A 19,626-nucleotide genomic window follows, 5' to 3' on the forward strand; every position below is an offset into this window, starting at 1 on the left:
GATTGATTTCAAAACACCAAGACTTACCACACGTTGTAATTTAAAGTGTGCTGTATTGAAACTCAGATTGTGATTTTAGGTCACTACACTTGCTTTGGTTTTCCATGTTTTTGATTTTAATTTGATTTGGCATCTCCCAGTTGCTGCAAATTTAGTCCAAGTCTTCTCTCACTTTATCAATGCTAAAGTTAGGTCACACTTCAGAGTTTTATACTCTTGGATAAGCACTGGCACAGTGATTTGACACAAAATATAATAAAAAATGCTTTCTTCAAAGCATCCCCAGCTGTGCTGAATCTCATCTCCAGGCACATGATGCTTGACTCCAAAGCAGTTACTTCAGAACATACTGTTTATCTCAGTCCACTCTGGGCCTCCTACAGTGGGCCTCCTAATTTTTGGGACTCTTTGTTCATGGATGTTCCCCAGTTCTAACGTCTAGAAATCTCAAGAATCTCACATCATATTTTCAGTGCCTTCTACATTAAAGCAGTGAATCTTGATTTTAGGATCCTCTTGAATGTGCATGTTTCTTGCAGTGCTTCTGAAGTGCAAGCAACATATGATCTGAACATGTTAACAGAATGTAAAATGTAGCATTATCCAGGATACTGACATATGTTTCAATTTTTAGATGTCCTCACCCAAGTCAGAATCAAAATGGTTGAACTTTCTAAATATCAACTTGCTCTTCTAAACTGCTTGTTCAAAATTGTTGTTTGAGTATGTAAAGATTGTGCTGTCTTTACATTTTACTTTGAAACATAATCTTGTTTTCTCCCCTGCCTTTTAACATCAAGTTACAAGATTTTCTTAGAACCAGGCAGAGAAGGAGAGACAGATGTGATGAACGTGCAGATACCAGGGAAGTAGTTTCCTTAGCAACAGTAACCAGCTCCAAGCTTTTATAACTTACCCTTGCCCTACTCATGTACTTTTTATTTTTCTCCTGCAATTCTGAAATGTGGGCTCTAGATGCCAACGATGAATTTAATCCAAATGCTCTCTACGCTGCAGAGCACAGCTAAAGAAAAAATTACATGTGGGTTCCTCCCATCACCAGCATTAACATAAGTTAGTAAGCGCGATTCAAATCAGCTTTAAAGCATCTTGTGTTCAGGCAGATCAGGCAAATTGTTTTGCTGAGATAGATAAGCCTCAAAGCTGACCCCTGGTATTGTTCTGTTACACATCCATCACCATCTTCCAATGCCCAGTTAGGTGTTGAAACAGGAAGGTGAGAAAAAATAAAAGAACAGCTCTAGGCTCTCTGGGACAAGAAGGCAAAACGAAGCAATAATATCTAACTACTTTGCATTTTTCTTCCAAAATTTCCAAATAGTCTATTAAAGGTCTTATGCTTAAAAAGTATCATATTCTTTCTTGAAGTTAGGAAATGTAAGTATAGAAAGATTTAATGCCTTTCCAAAAAACACTGAATTGATGGTGGAGAGAAATAGATGACACATCACTTAGGTCTCTTCTTTGTACATCTCAGTTGGTAAAAATCCCTGGCTTCCTAACCCAGCTTCTGTCACAAAAGGTGTTCAATACAGTGTGTTAGAGAAAGTAACAAATATTTCCATCATTTATCTTTATGTCAATACAACTAAGAGAATAAAAAGCGGCTTTTATATTTAATTGTAGAAGTCTGTCTCTTTTTGTGATGTAACGACAATAAAGGCATAGTAAAGCAGGGCTGTCCTCTTTGCTTGAATTTTATGGAGATATATTCCTCCCCAAATTTTTTTCCCCCTGACAGTCAGAATTATTGTTTTGCCTGTGCTGGCATGCTATAAATATTAGATCAATCTTATAGGCTATAACTGAGATAGCTTTCTAGCTGTCATCAAGAGTGACAAATATTCTGGCAGGATTTCCTTGACAGGCACTGGCAGAGCTAAATGCTCTTGCAGACAACCAGAAGTACCAGACTATTCTTTCAGCTGGGAGGCACCATGTGCAGTGCAAAGATGGCATTGCCCACTCTGCATGATGGCCACTCTCTTGGCCTGTACTCACCTGAGGGTCTCTGGAGCTGGAAAGCCAGACTCCAGAATCAGACTGAAACATAACTTACTGGACTTACATCTCTCTCTGTGTAGTAGACACCTGACTTTGCTGCTACAAACTGAACCAAATAAGTTTGAAATTAATATTGATTCAAGAGCATCAACTAGAACTTCTTCATGCTTCTTGAAGAAATTTCTATGAATTTTTTTTCCCATATGAAAAATATTTCCTTAATTAATTCCTCAAGTGTATTGACCAGTTTGCAATTTAAATCTGGAGGACTAAAGAAAATTTAATGTGTTCTGTCAAAGAGAGTTCAATCAGCAATATACCTAGGCTTCTTTGTCTTCCACCAACACCACTATCATAATTTTGGCTGCAGATAATCTGCTGATTAGTGAGTAAGTTGTCTCTGTACATTTACTTCTGCCTAAGTTGTCATGGCTGAAGAAGAAATGTCTCCTCCATTTTGACAAGGCAGAACCTTATCAAACCTTGGTGCTTTCTGAGCCTCACTGGCAAGTCGTCTCATGAGGCAATTTTTTAAAAATACCCTGTAAATAGATTATTTAGCTGCTTTATAAAATGCCTTTCTTCAGGAATTTCCATGTTAGAACTGCAATGTGTAACTGCTAAGACTGCCTTGCTGGAGCAACTTCTGTTAGTTGTTAAATAGAGTAAGGATTCTTTGCATATATACATATATATATATGTGTGTGTGTGTCTGTGTGTGTGTGTGATTTGCTAAATGAGCAGTGAACAAAATAAACCATAACTAGCTGATTTCCTACACATAAATCTAAAGAAAAGATTCCTCCTCTCCTATAAAAGAATCATACTTATAAGTTGATATTTTTGCATATTGCTTACATTAGAAACAGTGAGCTAAAAGTGGTTCCAGTCAAGGTATCCTACGAATTTGAAAATTGAGTTTACATATCGAAAAGACTAATTCCACCTCAATTACCACAGTCCTACCTGTGAATATAGTCAGACAAGAATGTTTCTATGAAATGTTCAACATTATTGAAGTATTGCCTGGGAATGAAGCATTTGCAGCAAAGAGCTGCCATTAGACTAGGAAATCCATCTTTAATTCAAAGCTTAGGGATTTTTTGGTAGATATCTGTTGATATTAATCTTTCATCAACAGTCAAAATACATTTTTTTCCAAAAAAGCTTCTTGGTCATGGCTCCAAGCCATGGTCAGAGTTCAAGGAGTGTCTGGACAACTCTTAGTCATATAGTTTAGTTTTAGGTAGTCTAGTGAGGAGCAGAGAGTTGGACTCAATGATCCTTATGGATCTCTTCTTACTGACAATATTCTATGACTGTGAAAGATAATGTTGTTCATAATGCCTTAGTTTTGAATTTTTCACATGCAACCTTGAGCAAAAAGTATATATTTTAAAATAAAAATTATTCCATAGGACAGTCATTGGGACCTTGTATGTCCTTTCTAGGCTAATTAATAAATCCCAGTGGATACAAAAATTTCAGAGAGAGAAAAACCAGTATGAAACCACTCTCTTCTACTAAAAATAGATGCAGTGTCTTACCATTATACCAAAAGAATATTTGAAATGAGTGCTTTCAGATTTACAGATGAGACTACCCTCTTTCTCAGATGCAAATCATATTGGGAAAGAAATTACTGAAGAAAATAAGGGTATTGCAAGGCAGTTCTACATAAAATAGATTTTTCTTGAGTATTATCTCTTATTCTGCACATATTTTTATCCTAAACAAAAGTCAAAGGAAGAAAAAAAGAAAAGGTATTAAATGAGGCAAGCCCCTCCCAATATGAGAGCTGATAAACCAAGAAATACAAAAGTTCATCACTCTTAACAGAGTGATTAAAGTGAGAAAGATTCAGCACAATGTAAGGTGCTAATTTTTGCAAGACACTGATTTTTTTCTTTAAACATTGAAAACTTCATTATTTGATAAGATAATCACATATGCATACTGTGAAGGACAGTGATATAAATCTCATGCAAAGTGGCACAATGCTGAAAGAATTGAATAAATTACATCACTCATATTTATTGTTCATTAATATACTGAAATTCAGTGTTTAAAGGGTGTCAGTGGTGAAAAGGGACACCTCTGTGTGAGATTCCTCACTCAGCATTGAGAACAAACCTGTCTTGAAACATTTTCCTTAGTTATTTTTTAGTCCTGAGGTTTTCAAATAACTCTTGCCCATCCCAGGGAAATATGCTGGACATTATAATCTGGTTTACAAGTGTGGTAAATACCCTGAAGTTGATAAATGAATAGCACATAGGTATGCCCATGGACCAGGAACTACTCTCCAGTCCAGCTCCACCTGCTCATTTTTGATGGAGAGCCCCATTACCACAGACCTGCCAACAAAGCTTTATGCCACGGCTCTCAAACCCATCTCAATAAAATGTGGGGTTAGTTAGCAGGTTAGGCAGGTTAGAGAAGCTGTCACTAGAGCCAGATTAAAGAGCACCTGTGTAGGAGCTTTGCCATCAGATTTCAGTGGTGATGAATCCTGTGGCAGGTGGCACTGAGCTGTGAAGGGCAGTCCAGGGTACTGCTAGTCCTTGCTGTTCTCACAGCACTCATCTGTCTTCATCCTTGCTGTCTCCATAACTTTAGTATGTACCTGAGTTTGTAGATCTGAAAGGGTAGATCTTCACCAACATAACACATCATCTCCTTGTGCCCTCTTTCAGGGACAGTATAAGCTGAAAAAATGTGTTTGGTCCTGGTTTAGAGAGTGAAAAATCTATAGCTTTTGATAGGACTTAAGAAGGGCATTCATGTTCGTCTTTTCCTGTACTCATTGGGAAAGACTAACACTTAGAAATCAACTGTACCTGGGACTGATTAAAAGACACCTTGAATTAAGTTGGTAAAGTTTTATACTGATATTTTGCACTTGGAATTAACTTATCTCTCCCCTCTCTTCCCCTTTTGTTCTTTCTCTATTTCACTTGTTCCTATACATGTCACTATAAATTATTTTTCTCTTTCTATGAAATATATTTCTGCAGAGCAAGCTGTATATAACATTAAAGAGCAGTTGAGACTTTAACAGGAGCACAGCCCTTTGGAAAACTGGGAAGCCATTTCTCACCTCCCTTCGGAGAATACAATGGACCATGACAATAACAAAGCCTTGTAATGAATCAAATACTGCAAAAAGTATCTGAAATAATATTGATCTTTTGTCTGTCATGGCCAGAACTGCAGACATCCAAGTCAGTGCTAGAAGTGGCAACACCACACAGGAGCTCCAAAGGGATGCCCTATTAAAAAAAAGAGAAAAGCAGCATATTGAAAAAAATATTAAAAGCTCACCATTAAATAAAACGTATTTAAGGATGTCACTTTATCAATTTAACTTGAAAATCATAGACAAGAATGTAACAGTTGTACTTTACATTCTAAAGAATATCCTGTATTCAGTTAATAAACTCATTTGCAATTTTTAAAAAAGTATTTAATTGTGCTTAGCACTTTATTCAGTGTTAGCAAACACAGTTGTCATAATCAAACTATTGTCTCACATGCACTGTATAAGATTTGTAACAAGAAGATGTAAATGATCAGGACTAACATGGCATTACTGGCGGTGGTGGCTGACAAAGCTGTTGTTGAAACTACTCCACACTTGGCACATTTGAGCGTCAAACCGCTATGAGGCTCACTCATCTGACTGCAAACAAACAGAACACCCACAAAAAGAACAAAATATTGAATTGTCACCAAAAAACGTTGCTACTGAAATTTAGCTTTTAAATATGATGTCATGCAGAAAAAGTAAGTAGACTTATTCAATATGAATGCTCTATATTGTTGCAAAACTGTATTTCATACTTTACATTACTGTTAGCTTCACATGTTAATGTTATGGGGCTTAATTACATGCAAATTCTATTTCTTCCACTTAATCTAAAAAAGGCCCCAAATGTGATCAAAAACTGCTCAGTACACTGAAGTAAACATAAGCACGTGCTAATATAGACACAAAAAGTGAAATCCCTCTATTCAGACCTGATGAAAAACTGTTGCATCCAAACATGTTTGAGAAAGAGCACAGGTCACTTAAAAGAGAAGTATGAACTATGGACCATTACAGAACATTAATAGGGAAAGAAACCTGCAAAATTTATTCAAGCTTCAAATCAGTATGTCCATACTGTATAGACAGATTTTTATTAGTGACCTGCATGGCCCATTAATATCTGGAATAGATTTATTCATGTCATGTGAAGGTCTGAATACAGGGCTTGAAACATATGGAATCTGATGAAATAAGTATCAGTTGGTACCAAAAAAGGGTGACCTGTTTTGCCTTTTAATACAACACAGTACACAAGCATTAAACTCAAAGCATTTTGTATAGACAATTGTACCGCTGCACCTGTCAGAAGAGTTAAAGGACAAAACCTGGAATTTAAGTTTTCCATACAGCATGCAATCAGCTTCTCAAATCAACTTAATAAATATTTTTCCTATTCCTTCTCTTTCTGCTATCAGAAATGGGAGTAACCACAGCTGAATAAGATGTGACATAGCTGACAGAAAGGATGTTTTACTTATTTCCAGCTGGAAAGTGGTCAGCATGGTGAAGATAAGTAATATTTTGGGGTTTTTTTTTCCCAGATATTTCAACCAATTGAACTCTTTGCTGTTGCCAAATCCAGCACTCACAAGACTTTTAACATACTGTCCAAAACAACATTGAACTCCAGTATTTTCCACTTTGAAAAACTAAATGAAGATTTTCTACTAAAATTGCAAAGTATATTTCACATATCTCACTGTAAGAAAACAGTGAGAACCAAGACCTTTTATAAGATGATTTTAGGGTGAGAAAATAACTCAGTGAATCCACATCAGTTGGTATCAATTAAAAATATAGATTAAAGAATGAACTAGAAAAATGCCTTGGGTAAGTATGAACTAAGCTTGTGAAAGTACTTTCTGTCTTTGCCTTGCAGTGCTTCCGCATTATTAGACTGAATTATTCTCTTTACCTCTACAAAACTGCTCTGGATCTTGAAAATAATAATGGAACTTAATGTGTGTCTAAACCAAATGTAAATGTTCAGCCTGGGTATTTGTATATGCTTCGTCTTTTAGCAGGAAAAAGATTGAGGTTGTGATTGAGATCCATCAACATATTTTCTTCCACTTGTTGATTCTCCATATGCTTATTAAGGTGATATAAGTATTTGGAGTTAGTATATTTTGCCCCATTCACTTGCTTTAAATCCTAGGACTGAACTTTTGACTAAACTTCTGACAAATATAAGTTCAGTGTTTGCCAGGAAGAATGAAGTTGCCTTCCTGAGAATGGCTGGCAAAAGATACTTGAGGAATGAGTGACAATCACTTTTCTAGAGGGGATTAAATGATGAACCAATTTTTATGCCCTAAAGAATGACTCAAGAGATGTCATCTGCCAAGTAGTATCAAGGAATGCTGTTGCTAAGCCACCATCTCATAATATCACACAAATTAAGATTGTTTCTCATCAGGGTATCTACATCCTTTCCCAAAATAGCTGGGTTATTTCTAATAGAACAATCTATGATTCTTTATCCATTTATTTTAAAGATAGATTATTTTAAAATAAAATATTTCTTTACTAATTTGCACAATTCAAAAACAAGCTATTTGTTTCATCAAGAAAATAAAGTATAAGCAAATAGATTTCTATAGCCTACAATTGAGTAGCTTGAGGAAAAAAAAACAAACCAAAAGCACTTAAATCTAAGTTTGAATATCCCTACAAAACTTACAAAGCCAAACCTGTGGCTGTTCCAGCTCCATATATCACTGAAATTAGAGCATATGTGAATTTGAATTGGTGATTACTAAGTCATTGCTACTTTTGAAATAATTTGGGTAGTTTTATAATAATCTAGATTTCACTAGTGTTATTACAGAGTTCAGAATGCTGATGGAGCAATGTAGACAAAAGTAAGGTCATGAAATTATTACTTTCTAATGAAAACAGATGAAAACAGAAGAAATAAAAATACAGGGTTTGGTACATGTTTGTCAAAATGATGGTGGAAGAACTGATAACCAGAAATACTTGACTGCATTAACATGAAATGCAAATGACACCAGCTAAAGTATTTATTATAAGTGTTCTCATCAAACTTATTACGAATGCTACTGTTAGTTACATGTAATAATGTAATTTTAAAATAATTAAAAGTGAATCTGCAACAACTTTGCCCATAGCAGTAATATACATAAAAATGAAAATACCATCATTTATCATTGTTAAAAACTCAGATATTGATGGAGTTAAACTACAACCTGGCCCAAAATACAATACTAGAAAATACAACTGTAAAAAATCATTATTTAGAGTTTAAATACACTTTCATAAGCATTGGGAAGGTGATGATGCAGTTGTGAAATATTTTTCTCCAATATGCAATGAATATAGGTTTGCTGCTGCAGTACTTCATTGTCACCCACTCTATAACAGCTTCTGATACCATCACTGTCATAATCTTTTCTTCTCTTGATAATAAAGAATTTTTGTGTAAATACAAGTAAGTAATCAATAAGACACATTTATGTTTTTTTTCTTTTTTAACTCTAACTATGTGAATTTTTTACTATGATGTTCTTTTACACTAATTTAGAAAATACACCTATGTAGATGTTATGTAGATGCAACAACAAAGGCAAATTCTTAATGTAGTCAAAATGGCAGAATAACATTGACCTATGTAAGAGGTATATTGCTGTAAAATACATTTTATAACTATTAAAACAAATGAATAACATTTATTCCCACAGTAATTAAATTTGACAGCTAGACAAAAGTAATCAGTTCCTTCAGTACACACAGTTCACAAAACTGTTATCCTAACTACAACAGCTTTACAAATGTAACCATCTTGTGAAACCTCTGCTCAGATTTGTAAATCCTCATTCTTATTAACTTAATACTGTTGTACCTGTGTTTTGTTTTGTTTAGCTTTTTGAGTTGCATTCCCTCAGGATAATGCAACAGCAGCTTTTGAGATTATTGGAACCTGTTAGAAACACTGTTACACTGATATAAAAGTTCATAGCACAATCAAAAGAATTTGTGTTGCATATCTGTTATTGAAAACTGGTCATAAAATTTTAATATGCTTTAAAATAACCCAGCTGTTGCTTACCCCGCTCTGTGTTTGAGTTTTTTATCTAGGATTCCATCTCTGGAAACAAGTTTATTAAATACCAAAATGCCAATCACCATGTTGACCTGTCAAACAGAAAACAAACAGTTGATCTTTCATTGTCTAAAATAAAATATTGTATCCTGGCTCTATTGTATTACAGGCCAGCAAAATGCCTCCTCTTACATTTCTGAGCATTCCTGTAGCAATGTCCCTGAACACATCAAAAGGTTGTGATAAAAAGGTGACATAATCACACACACTGCAACAGGCTCGTTTTGGGACCTTGAATTATGCTTGGTATCAAACTGTATATGTGTACATGTCTGATGGCCAGAAGCTTGACTAATATAACTTTAATGTTTTGTCAGTTTTAATTGCACCAATATATATCCTATTCCAGGAAAACTACTGCACTTTGAGTTCCCTGCACAGGGCACAGCATAGTTCCTTTTTAAACATTTATGGCCCATGTGGGTGTTCCCACTTATGCAGAACCTGCCTGTGGTTTTCCATATCTTCCTGCACCTAAATCACTGTCTATGTCATTCACCAAAATGCCAGTTTGGCTGCAATTTACTATTTTTGTGGACCAGATAAATTCCTGGGATGTCTTTTTAGCCCCACTAAAGTAAATGGTATTATGATCACAAACATGGATTGAAGATCTAACCTAAAAAAGACTTAAACGTTTCAGCTGTCGGACTTTGGCACTTAATGGACATATTAATGGCATTTAATGGACAACTTAATGACTGTTATTATCCATTTGTATTATTGAACTGAACTCTATTAACCTGTCTCTGCATGGCCCTACAAATAGGTAATACCAATTTTTGAATCTATTAATGTTCCTTTTTTAAAATTTATTAAAGAAGGAAAATCCTTTCTTCCTGTCAAACTGGTTTTTCAAAACCTGTGCCAAAATACCTAATTGTTGCTAGTCTGCCCTGCCAATTCTTTTTCAACTTTATTTTCAGCATTAACATTTTTCAGCTGGTGTTATATAATTCTTTGGCTTCAAACACTTAGGCTTAAGTGGCTGCATAGAACAGCTCCTTTGCACAGCTACCAGCTAATGGTAGGGCAAACTGCCACTGTGAACTTCCAACATCTCCGAACAAAGACTTGCCAATTAAACAGAGAACATACAGTTACTTCCATGTGAAAATTATAACGGGCTTTTTGTAAACATCCTTGGCTCCTCTACCATGACAGGGACTGTGAGTTGTACAAAAGGATCCTGGCTTGACTCCAGGCAATGATGAGACAAACTCCATGGGAGTAGTAAACATCCATTTCAGGAAAATTCACGTAGATGAATAGCTTTATCTTTGGTGACTAATAGGACTGATTCTCTTTTACAAGAGAAAACCAGAAATAACCAGTGCTGATAGAGTTATCACAGTATAAAATTTCTGGAGTGGGAAGAGGATGAGATTCAAAATCTGTAAGGGAAAAATGCTAAATAAATTGTTGTAAAAACTCCATACAGACTGCAGAGCAGATGTCTGATAGCCAATGGCACAGGTAGGATGTAATTCATCTTACCCTGAAGTAGACAGCTGAAACACTTCTGATGATTTGATCTCTAAAAGTATGTATTTTTCTTCACTGACAATGAAATATGGCTGAGATAACTGACTTAGATGCAGAAATCTACATTGCAGATAGCTACAATTAGGCAGAAATGAATCCTACACCTGAATGCACGTCCAGAGATGTGGAAGATCAATACACAGACGAGTAACATTTCCCAGCTATGAAAATTTTTTCTTTGCCTTAAAAAACAGTAGCCATGGAGAACTTGCTGGCAGGTTCCACTCCTTCTGTTGCTTTTGCTGGCACAGCAATCCACTGCCAAGCAGCACTCTATCAAGACTGTCACTGACTTTCACAAGGCAGTGACAATTGCGTAGATGCTGCTGATAATAACTCAGTGATGCCTGTAACAAGTTTTCTGTGCCACTAATCGGTACATTACTCTTTCACAGCTTACTGTGTAAACATGGAGAGATAATTGGTATAAAGAAGTGATATAATCAAATGAATCATGCATTCAAAATACTGAAGGTATGTTAAACAGACAGCAATGATCTCCGTATTTACAGCAAAATGCATAGCTGATGTATATCTAAGCTTTATAATGGACATAGCACTTTCTATTATTTCATACAAAGATAGTGGGAATTAGATTAATGTTTACCAAGACAACAGCAGCTGCAGGTCCAACGAAAGCATAAAGCAGCCCTCCTTCCAGAGACAGCCAGCAGCTGGAAAAAACATTAGAGAAGAACTAACACAAATTAAAAATAAGCGTAACACACTGTCAAGAGAGCATTAATAATTAATGCAGCATATTTTTCTGACGTATGAGATTCATATGCACACACAAAAAAGAACTGTTTTGTTGATATGAAGAAGTAGAGATAGTGAAAGACAGAAGTGAAAGATATTTCCATTATCAGTGGTTAACATTTCAAAATCTTTAACATGAGTTATATATAAACTGAAATGGCCAAAATGTATAAAGACCAAAACAGAAAGTGAGTTTGCAAAAATTTATCGAATCTCCTCTAATCATGTATGATAAGTTAACTGAACAGGCCTTGCCAAATAGGCATCTAGAAACATTTCTAGTTTACCATATCTGATATTTCTATACTTAAAAGTGGTGAAATGGTCAAGCACCTGTAATATGGAACTTCAGAAAAAAACAGGTTTCTACATATCCTGTCATTTAATAATTGCTATTAGAACTACACCTTAAAGATAATATGTCCATTAGAGAAAAATAATTTATGATATATTATCTGTTCTGAATTCTTTTAATATTTTGCAAACAATTTCAATGTATATTTTAAAGCATCTGAAAACTGTATTTTCTGGAGACCTCCTAATCTCAAAGAGTTTGTCATTCTGCATCAGAGTTTTCACTAAAAACCATCAGATTTCCAAACACAGAGCACTTACAGAATCAAATTCTAAATATTTGATATACTATGATGTAAAGCTTTTCAAATCTGCAGAAGAACAGGAGCTACACACACTGAAGTAAATGCAGCTGTGCTATTTTTTCGGTGATTACACATTCAAAGAAGAGCATGTTTATTTGAATGCATGATCACACCTACATATGAGGAAACTCTAGCATATACATTCAAATAATTTAATTGGATTTCATATCCAGAAACATTCACATCAGAATCATGCATATCTCCTTTATTTTCCATTAGTGCTTTTGCACTTTCCAAAACCAATAAATGCAGACACACCATAATATTAATGGTCTCGTAGGGCTGGTATTCTCACTGCAAGGAACAAAAGCATTTTCCATTGCAATGAAGCCATGTGAAAACTGTCACGTGAATGCAACAGCACCAGTGTGCTAAATTCTGGAATGATAAAAGGATGCAAATAGTTCCTATCTGCTTCACAGTTAAAACCACCTACAACACTAATGTTCAATTTATTTTTGCAATGTCAAAGAAAAATGCTTTCAAATTTTTCTGCAGTTTTTCCTACTATTTTTCAAAAGCTAGGTTATTATTGTCAGTCTGGGAACACAGACTTCTGAGAGGGGGAAGTGCACATTCATAGAGCACTTCCTTACCAGTATGAACTTTCAAACTTAGTGAAGATGACCACTTAGAGTAATCAGGACTTGTAATTAAAATTTTCATGTTAATGGGAGACAGAAACAGCAGTTCATAAAAACAGTTGTTGATGAATTGTAGTTTGAAAATAACTTCAGTTACCTGTGCTGAAAAAAGGGTCCTAAATTAAAAAAAAAAAAAAGTTTCTATCACAAAACACTTTGACATAAAGGAAAAATGTTTCCCTCTCTTTTCCATGTTATCAAGTAAAATGGCTGTTCAAAAGTGATTTCCGCTTAGAGGCAGAGCTGGAAAAAAATATAGAGGTTGTCCTTTTTTTCACTTAACCTCATTTTTACATGATCTGAATTTTCAACAGTCTGGATTTTCACCAGTGTGTGACATCATTATTGCAATATATTCAACATTTCCTAGCTGATGACTGAAATTAAATTTTCCTCCATCTTCTTCTGTTGAGGACTGACTGCAGATGGATTTTCAGATGCCTTCCTACCACGAGGCAATTCCTGTTGATTTTTTACTAGTTTTCCTTCTCCTCTTTCTTTGCTCTGATAGTTTTCCCCCCTGTGTTTTATAGTTGTTTTTATTTTGTTCTTGTTTTCTCTTCGTTCTCCCTGATGTGCACATAGCAGAAAGCCATATAAATTGATTAGTGTTAAGAGCAGCCACTGGTGGCTTTATGGGACCATGTTACATGATCATAAAATTCTGCTGAGTGATGAAGCATCTGTACACTTGCTCCTGTGTCCTGTACATCTTGTGAGATATTTGATACTCTCCAGGAGATTGGTTCCTTCTTTTAAGAGAGCATGGCAAGAGTATGACTATGATAGAATTTTAATTTTTGCTGCTACAATAAATTCCTGGAATTTATCTCCACTGTATGTTAACATGAACAGTTCACACAGGTTTATTAACTGTAAGTTTTAGTAGTGATGCCTTCCTAGCTGTGAGTGTCTGAAAAGAGATAGCAACAATATTTAGTAGATTAAAGGCTGGAAAAAGCTATTAAGCTTTCAGACACACTACTCTTTTCCAGATAACTTGAAATATCTAAAAGCTTGTCTCTGTGGATTTTTAAATTATTTTTAGGAAATCTCTTCAGCCTCCATCTCTATCCCTGTATCTCTATCCCTGCAAGTGTCTGGGTGAAATATTTTTCTTATGCAGTATAAAAAATACATAAATATAACTGTCTAATAATTAGGACTCAGAAAAAAAGACAGAAATCAGAGACTGATGATCACAGAAATGGCTCCAGTGTGAACAATTTGAGCACTCTCATCATACATACACCATAGCGAAATGAGACGTGCTGCAAAGATTCTTGAACCTTCTCCTTTTCCATGAATCTCTTCATGTGTGGGACTATGGAATCAGAATAAATTCCTTAATTTTCACTTTTAATGTTCTAAAAATGAGCATCTTGAAGGGCATGAATAGTTTGCAACAGGGTGTGTTTCTGATAGCAGCATTTGTGTAACTGACTGCAACCAATTAGGCAAAATATAGTGTAAGCAATTAAAAAACTTACACAAGTGCTTTAGTTATGGTAGGAGGAGCAGGACAGGAGCTCTGCTTTTACACTGCCCAACAGCTGTCATGAGACAAAATTCTTTGCTGCCTTCTGGAGTGGGACAGCACATCAGCTGGTGATGGAGGAGGAATCTCCATTTCTTGACTTCACTGTTTTCCTTATGTAACTCTGATGTCAAATGCCAAGAAAATATATTTGCAAATAAGATGAGAGAGCTGAGTTATGGTTCTATTTGTCCCTTGTACACCTTCATTTGATCTTTTCTCCCATAGTACCATGCCAGCTGCATTTGGATCCTGGGAGAAGAGCTGTTACATGTACAAAGACCTGCTCTTTTTTACTTTCCAGGTTGCTCTTAATGAATGATTTGTTGCTTTGTCTGAATATTTCAGAATATCCTCTTTTAAAAATGCATTCAGCCCAGGAAGGAAGCAGGAAGAAATGTTAACTAAAGCAAGTACTCACACATGAATGATTTCAGTAGAGAAAATGTAATAGGATTAATCCTGCAAGGGACAGAGCTACATCCCCAATGGGGGTCTGGACATCCTTATTTAGCGATTTGCAATTCTCACAGCCTAAATGGTTTTCCAGTTGAGGTTCATAATAAAAAAAATAATAAAAAAAGCCAGCAAGATGAAAAAAGAATTCAGAGGAGTAGGTTCTCAATATAACACTCAAAAGGGGACTAAGACCACTGTTGCACTTGCCAGCTCTAAGTGTAATTAAGCATTTCAGTTACATAAGACATTCCTCATTGAAAAACTCAAGATGCACGTTGTCACAGTTTATAACTACAGAGCTTAGTGGTTGGAGCCAGAACTCAGGAGGAGGTTTGGTTTTGTATTCTTACCCACCCAGAGCTGGAGTGCCAAGATGATGAGACATACAGGGAAGGGAGGGGGATTCCTGATCTCAGTGATGATGCTAAAGAGAATAATTAAATATTCATTGAAGTGAAGACTTGACCTAACTCATCCACATTGCTGATGAATGCCCTCATTACCAGTCTACAGAGTCATATTTCCTCTTTCTGTCCAGATGCATACTCAATTTCTTAGGCAACGTGAGGAGAGCTCCAAACAGGCTGACCAAAGGAAGCACACCTTTGCATACATAATGGTGGTTGGAGTGCTCCACTGGCAGGAGGAAGGCTCAGCTCCTTCTTCATCAGAAGATTGAAGGGCAGCCTCTCTGAGGAGTCAATTTTCCAAGATGCTAAATACACACTGGAACCAGCCAGGTGGCTAAACTGGTACTCAATTAGTTGAATGTAAATGAAGCACACACATTTCCTTTTTTCTGTTTCACAAATACAGCACAGTCCAGGAAATGGGCTGGATCAGGGTGTCCAGGATGGATGGGAGAACTGCTTTGAGATGTTTGAAGGGCTTTGGCTCCAAGCTGCTCAGGGGCATTAAACCCGAGGTACCTGCTTGGTGTGCAGAAACCTGACTGCCAAAGAGGCTCTTACCAGTACAGTTTTGGATATGTTTAAAGGTTGGCAGAGGTTACCCAGAACACTTAAGGTTCTCTTTTGTAAATCTATATAAATGTTAGCTGTTTATGTGGACCCAATGCTCGGTGCTTCTTAAAAGCTTGCTATTTCAAAATCTCAAATGAAATGTGGGATTCCTGGTGCTTTGCTGAGCTCAGTCCAAGACTGACATGCTGTTTTCTCTTTGTTCTTATATGGATCACTCAGTGATTCTCAGGGCAATTCCAGGTGTGAATGGATAGCTGTAGAGTGTGCTATGCAGTTCCTGATGGGTATGACAATCTTGGTCAATAAAAACATAGTTTATCATTTCAGATTGACTTACTAGTGAGCTGTTCCATATCCTTTTGTCTTGGTAAAGCCTATTGATATTGCAACCACTAATGCTGGCAGTCCTGAAAAAAAACCAAAACAATAATAATCAGCAGATGCTGAGTAAAATATTGCTGTTCTGCCTGGACAAAAAATGACAGGGCAAGCTAATGCGAAATGGGCCATTTTACAGGGAATGAATTATTTAATGAAGCACATTGCAGTTGTAGGGTTTGTTTTTCTAAAGCACTGGCAGGGAGGAGGACACTGTTTTCTGCCCACGGTGTACTGCTTTGATGTAGCTAAATTACTGATACATTTGACAGGTCTTAGCTTGAAAGGGGTTTCATGAATATTCAGAGAATGTTTCTTTCTTGTTTTATTTGGATTTCTTGATATTACACTACCTTGCTGAAAATCTTCTAAAATTTTGTTAAAACATATTTAGAAAAGAATGCTACATTATACACCAGCATACCTTGAGCTTGACATACAGTGGAAAAGCTTCTAACCTAGTTTTCCTTTTAGAAACATGCTGCCTACTATTTTTTAGTTTTACTGAAGAAAATTATTATATTATTAACATTGCCATTGCATTAAATGTTTCATTCCAATGATTCTTAGGAAATTAATTTTACTGACTTACCCCATCCAAGGCACAGGAAACGCTTCCTTATGAGTCGCGTCCTAATTTTTCCAGTAACAGCCATATATGACTGCCACGCTTCTGTCAAAACCCAACAGAATGAAGCTAAGAAGAAGAAGTGTAAAAATGCGGTGGTTGTGGTGCAGATGCCCTGCAGGGAGCAAAGAGAAGCTCATGCTGAATACTTAGGGACAGTCATTTCTGTTTTCAATTCAAAGAGTTGTCATATTCTATCATCTTGACCTTTATCCTTAGCATCAACTCTCCCTTTTCTCCCTTTATGATGTGGTGGCCACAAAGAGCAAGAGAAAGAGAGAGAAATGTTGATGGGGATTAGCTGCAGAGGTTTTGACTTGTTTTCTTAAACACCGAGTGTTCTGAGCAGGGACAAAAACACAAAATAAGTCATGCCAGCAGATTTTTCTCTACACATTTACTTTGACCAGGGACCATCAAAAAGCCATTCTGGTAAGCCAGTTACAAAATTACTGATTATAAAATCACATAGAGCTGAACAGAGAAAATGTGGGGATGCTCCTAACTACCAGTTACATTTTATTTACCTCTATGAAGAAAGACCCTAATTATAAAATTTAAAGTTGATTTTTTTATTTTTCAAATTTACATTTTATAGAACATTAACTTTAGATATTTTTAGGCAAGTTTAAGTATCATAACCCTAACAATTGCCCTGGATATTGTTTTTATGGGTATCAGTCATTTGTCATCTGAAAAGTATTTTGAGCACATGCAACTGGCTTTCTTTTGTCACTGTAGCCCTTAATTAAACTTGACATTGCTTGCGTAAATGAGCTTCTTGGCATAAATGATCTGTGCTCCACTGTGTCGCTTAAAATGCCAGCAGCAGGCTATAAAATGCAGTCTGCATAGTACCCCAGAACCAAGACCACACCAGTAATGTTGAGAATATCACTAGCACAATTTATCCTTAGCACAAATTAAAGAGTCAACATTATGTTAAGATTAAAAGGAAGAACAGTTCACACCCCCAACATCAATGAGGTAAATTCATGGAAAAAATGAAAGATATTACTTTATGATTATTTCTTTATGCACCATACACATCTAATAGCTACCTTATGCTTAGCCTTGTATTAAGGCTAGTCAAGAGCTTTAACTAAAATCCCAGTTGAGCAAATTATTTAGGGAGAGAATATGCACATTCCTACTTATATATAGGTGCTTGCACATATTGCTGATTCAAGGCTGATAGGAAGAATACGACATTTATGACACCCATGTATTACACCATCCATGCTTTTCAGTTCTTTTTATGTTCTCAATTACTTCCCAATATGTTTTGAGTTGAATTTTCTGTGGTGTTAATTTTCCCAGATTCTTATTTGAAATCAGTTGTGCTGGGTAATTCCAACAGTTATCTTAAACAAATAGCTGATATCAGCTGACATTAGCATTAGCTGACATCTGAACTTTCAAAAATTTATGCACTTGAGGAGTCAAAATGTAATGCTCTCTTGCTTTGAATTTACAGATGTGACAAACACCTTGTCTTCAAACCCAGTATCAAATTATCTATTTAAATCTAGAGGAAAGGGGTTCTGTACAATGATATGCAAGAGAACTGTTGTCAATAACAAAAACCAAAACCAAACCAAGTAATGTAAACTGGAAAAAAACGACAGATCCTGAAAAGGCAGTACGTATTCCATCATAGGCTTTGCCATTATGTTTAGGTGTCCCTAAGGTATATGGATTCATAAAATCTATCCAGTTGAAGTCTGACTAATAGCAGTGTTTCCTGTGTATGAAAAAAATACCCCAAAGCCCACTTATTTAAAATGAAAGTTCTGCATTGAAACACACAATAAATACAATAGAAAATTCATAAACGTCCTCTCTTTAACTAGCTTGTTTATATGTTATTAATTCCTATTATGCAATTTTAATTTGCTTTCCTCTCAATGTTCTTGCAAAAGCTAGAGTTCTGTCAGAGCAAGAATTTGACAACAAAATTACTTTTGAGGAACAGTACAGAATCTTTTATGGAGGAACTGCATAGGTAAAAACACATCCTGAAAAAAGAAAAGGTGAATATACTATTTCCCTTATAAATAATGTAAGTACAAATAATCCTGATTTTTTTGGTGAAAACACTGCTAACTCTTATGGTTGACTTGAGTGCCCAGTGTAGGATTTAATTAATAATTTATCCTCTATTTTGAACAAAAGAGAAGATGACAATAATCTGAGACAAATGTGGACATGGCTACTGTGGAAGAAAGAGCTGTGATGAAAATGTTAATGATAATGTTGAGCAGAAAATGAGAAGACAGAAGTAAGTTTTATGAGAAGTGATCTGTGCTCTAGCTGCAATATATGACTGCTGATTATATCTAATTCTTGTGAGCAGCAGACAGGTCTTTAATGAACAACAATGGTAAGTCTGTACCACTGATACAACAGTGTATTTGCATCACATGCCATCAGAAATATGCAAATCAGCCAGCAAACATCCCCAAACAACTGCTGTGGGGTTGTGATGACAGGTTCATGTGCAGGCAGAGCTTGCAGAGAACTCAGCTTCCCTCCCTGCAAGAGGAGCAGTCCTGGCACACAAAACTGCCCCCTCCCAGGCATGGCCGTGGGCTCAGCACAGCCATCCAACACCCCACTGGAAATCTGGCTTTTATGTACTTCCTTATCCTTCCCCTTTGATAAATAAAAAAGGAAACAACGCTGTTCTGTCTGGAAAAGCAATGCATCTGGGAAGTCAATTTCCAAATAGAAACAAAAATCCATTTTAACTGAAGGTTGTTATTAAATGAGCCATTGAATATGTCTGATTT

At 36.0% G+C, this 19,626-nt stretch overlaps 1 protein-coding gene across 7 annotated transcripts in view; it reads right to left on the reverse strand.

Annotated features, from left to right (window-relative positions):
• The window catches only part of ADGRB3 (adhesion G protein-coupled receptor B3), a 444,081-nt gene that overhangs the window by 25,718 nt on the left and 398,737 nt on the right, over positions 1-19,626 (reverse strand). For 5 of the 7 annotated variants that reach the window (XM_058801298.1, XM_058801295.1, XM_058801299.1 and 2 more), the window contains 6 exons: positions 16,799-16,949; positions 16,166-16,235; positions 11,395-11,461; positions 9,189-9,274; positions 5,609-5,707; positions 5,126-5,297 (listed from right to left, as the gene is read on the reverse strand). In XM_058801298.1, the coding sequence (XP_058657281.1) occupies positions 5,126-5,297; positions 5,609-5,707; positions 9,189-9,274; positions 11,395-11,461; positions 16,166-16,235; positions 16,799-16,949 (645 nt within the window). The remainder of the gene's footprint in view (positions 1-5,125; positions 5,298-5,608; positions 5,708-9,188; positions 9,275-11,394; positions 11,462-16,165; positions 16,236-16,798; positions 16,950-19,626) is intronic. The other 2 variants (XM_058801300.1, XM_058801296.1) reach the window with 1 other exon arrangement.

This window comes from Ammospiza caudacuta, chromosome 3 (assembly GCF_027887145.1).
Source record: "Ammospiza caudacuta isolate bAmmCau1 chromosome 3, bAmmCau1.pri, whole genome shotgun sequence".
Taxonomy (NCBI): Eukaryota; Metazoa; Chordata; class Aves; order Passeriformes; family Passerellidae; genus Ammospiza; species Ammospiza caudacuta.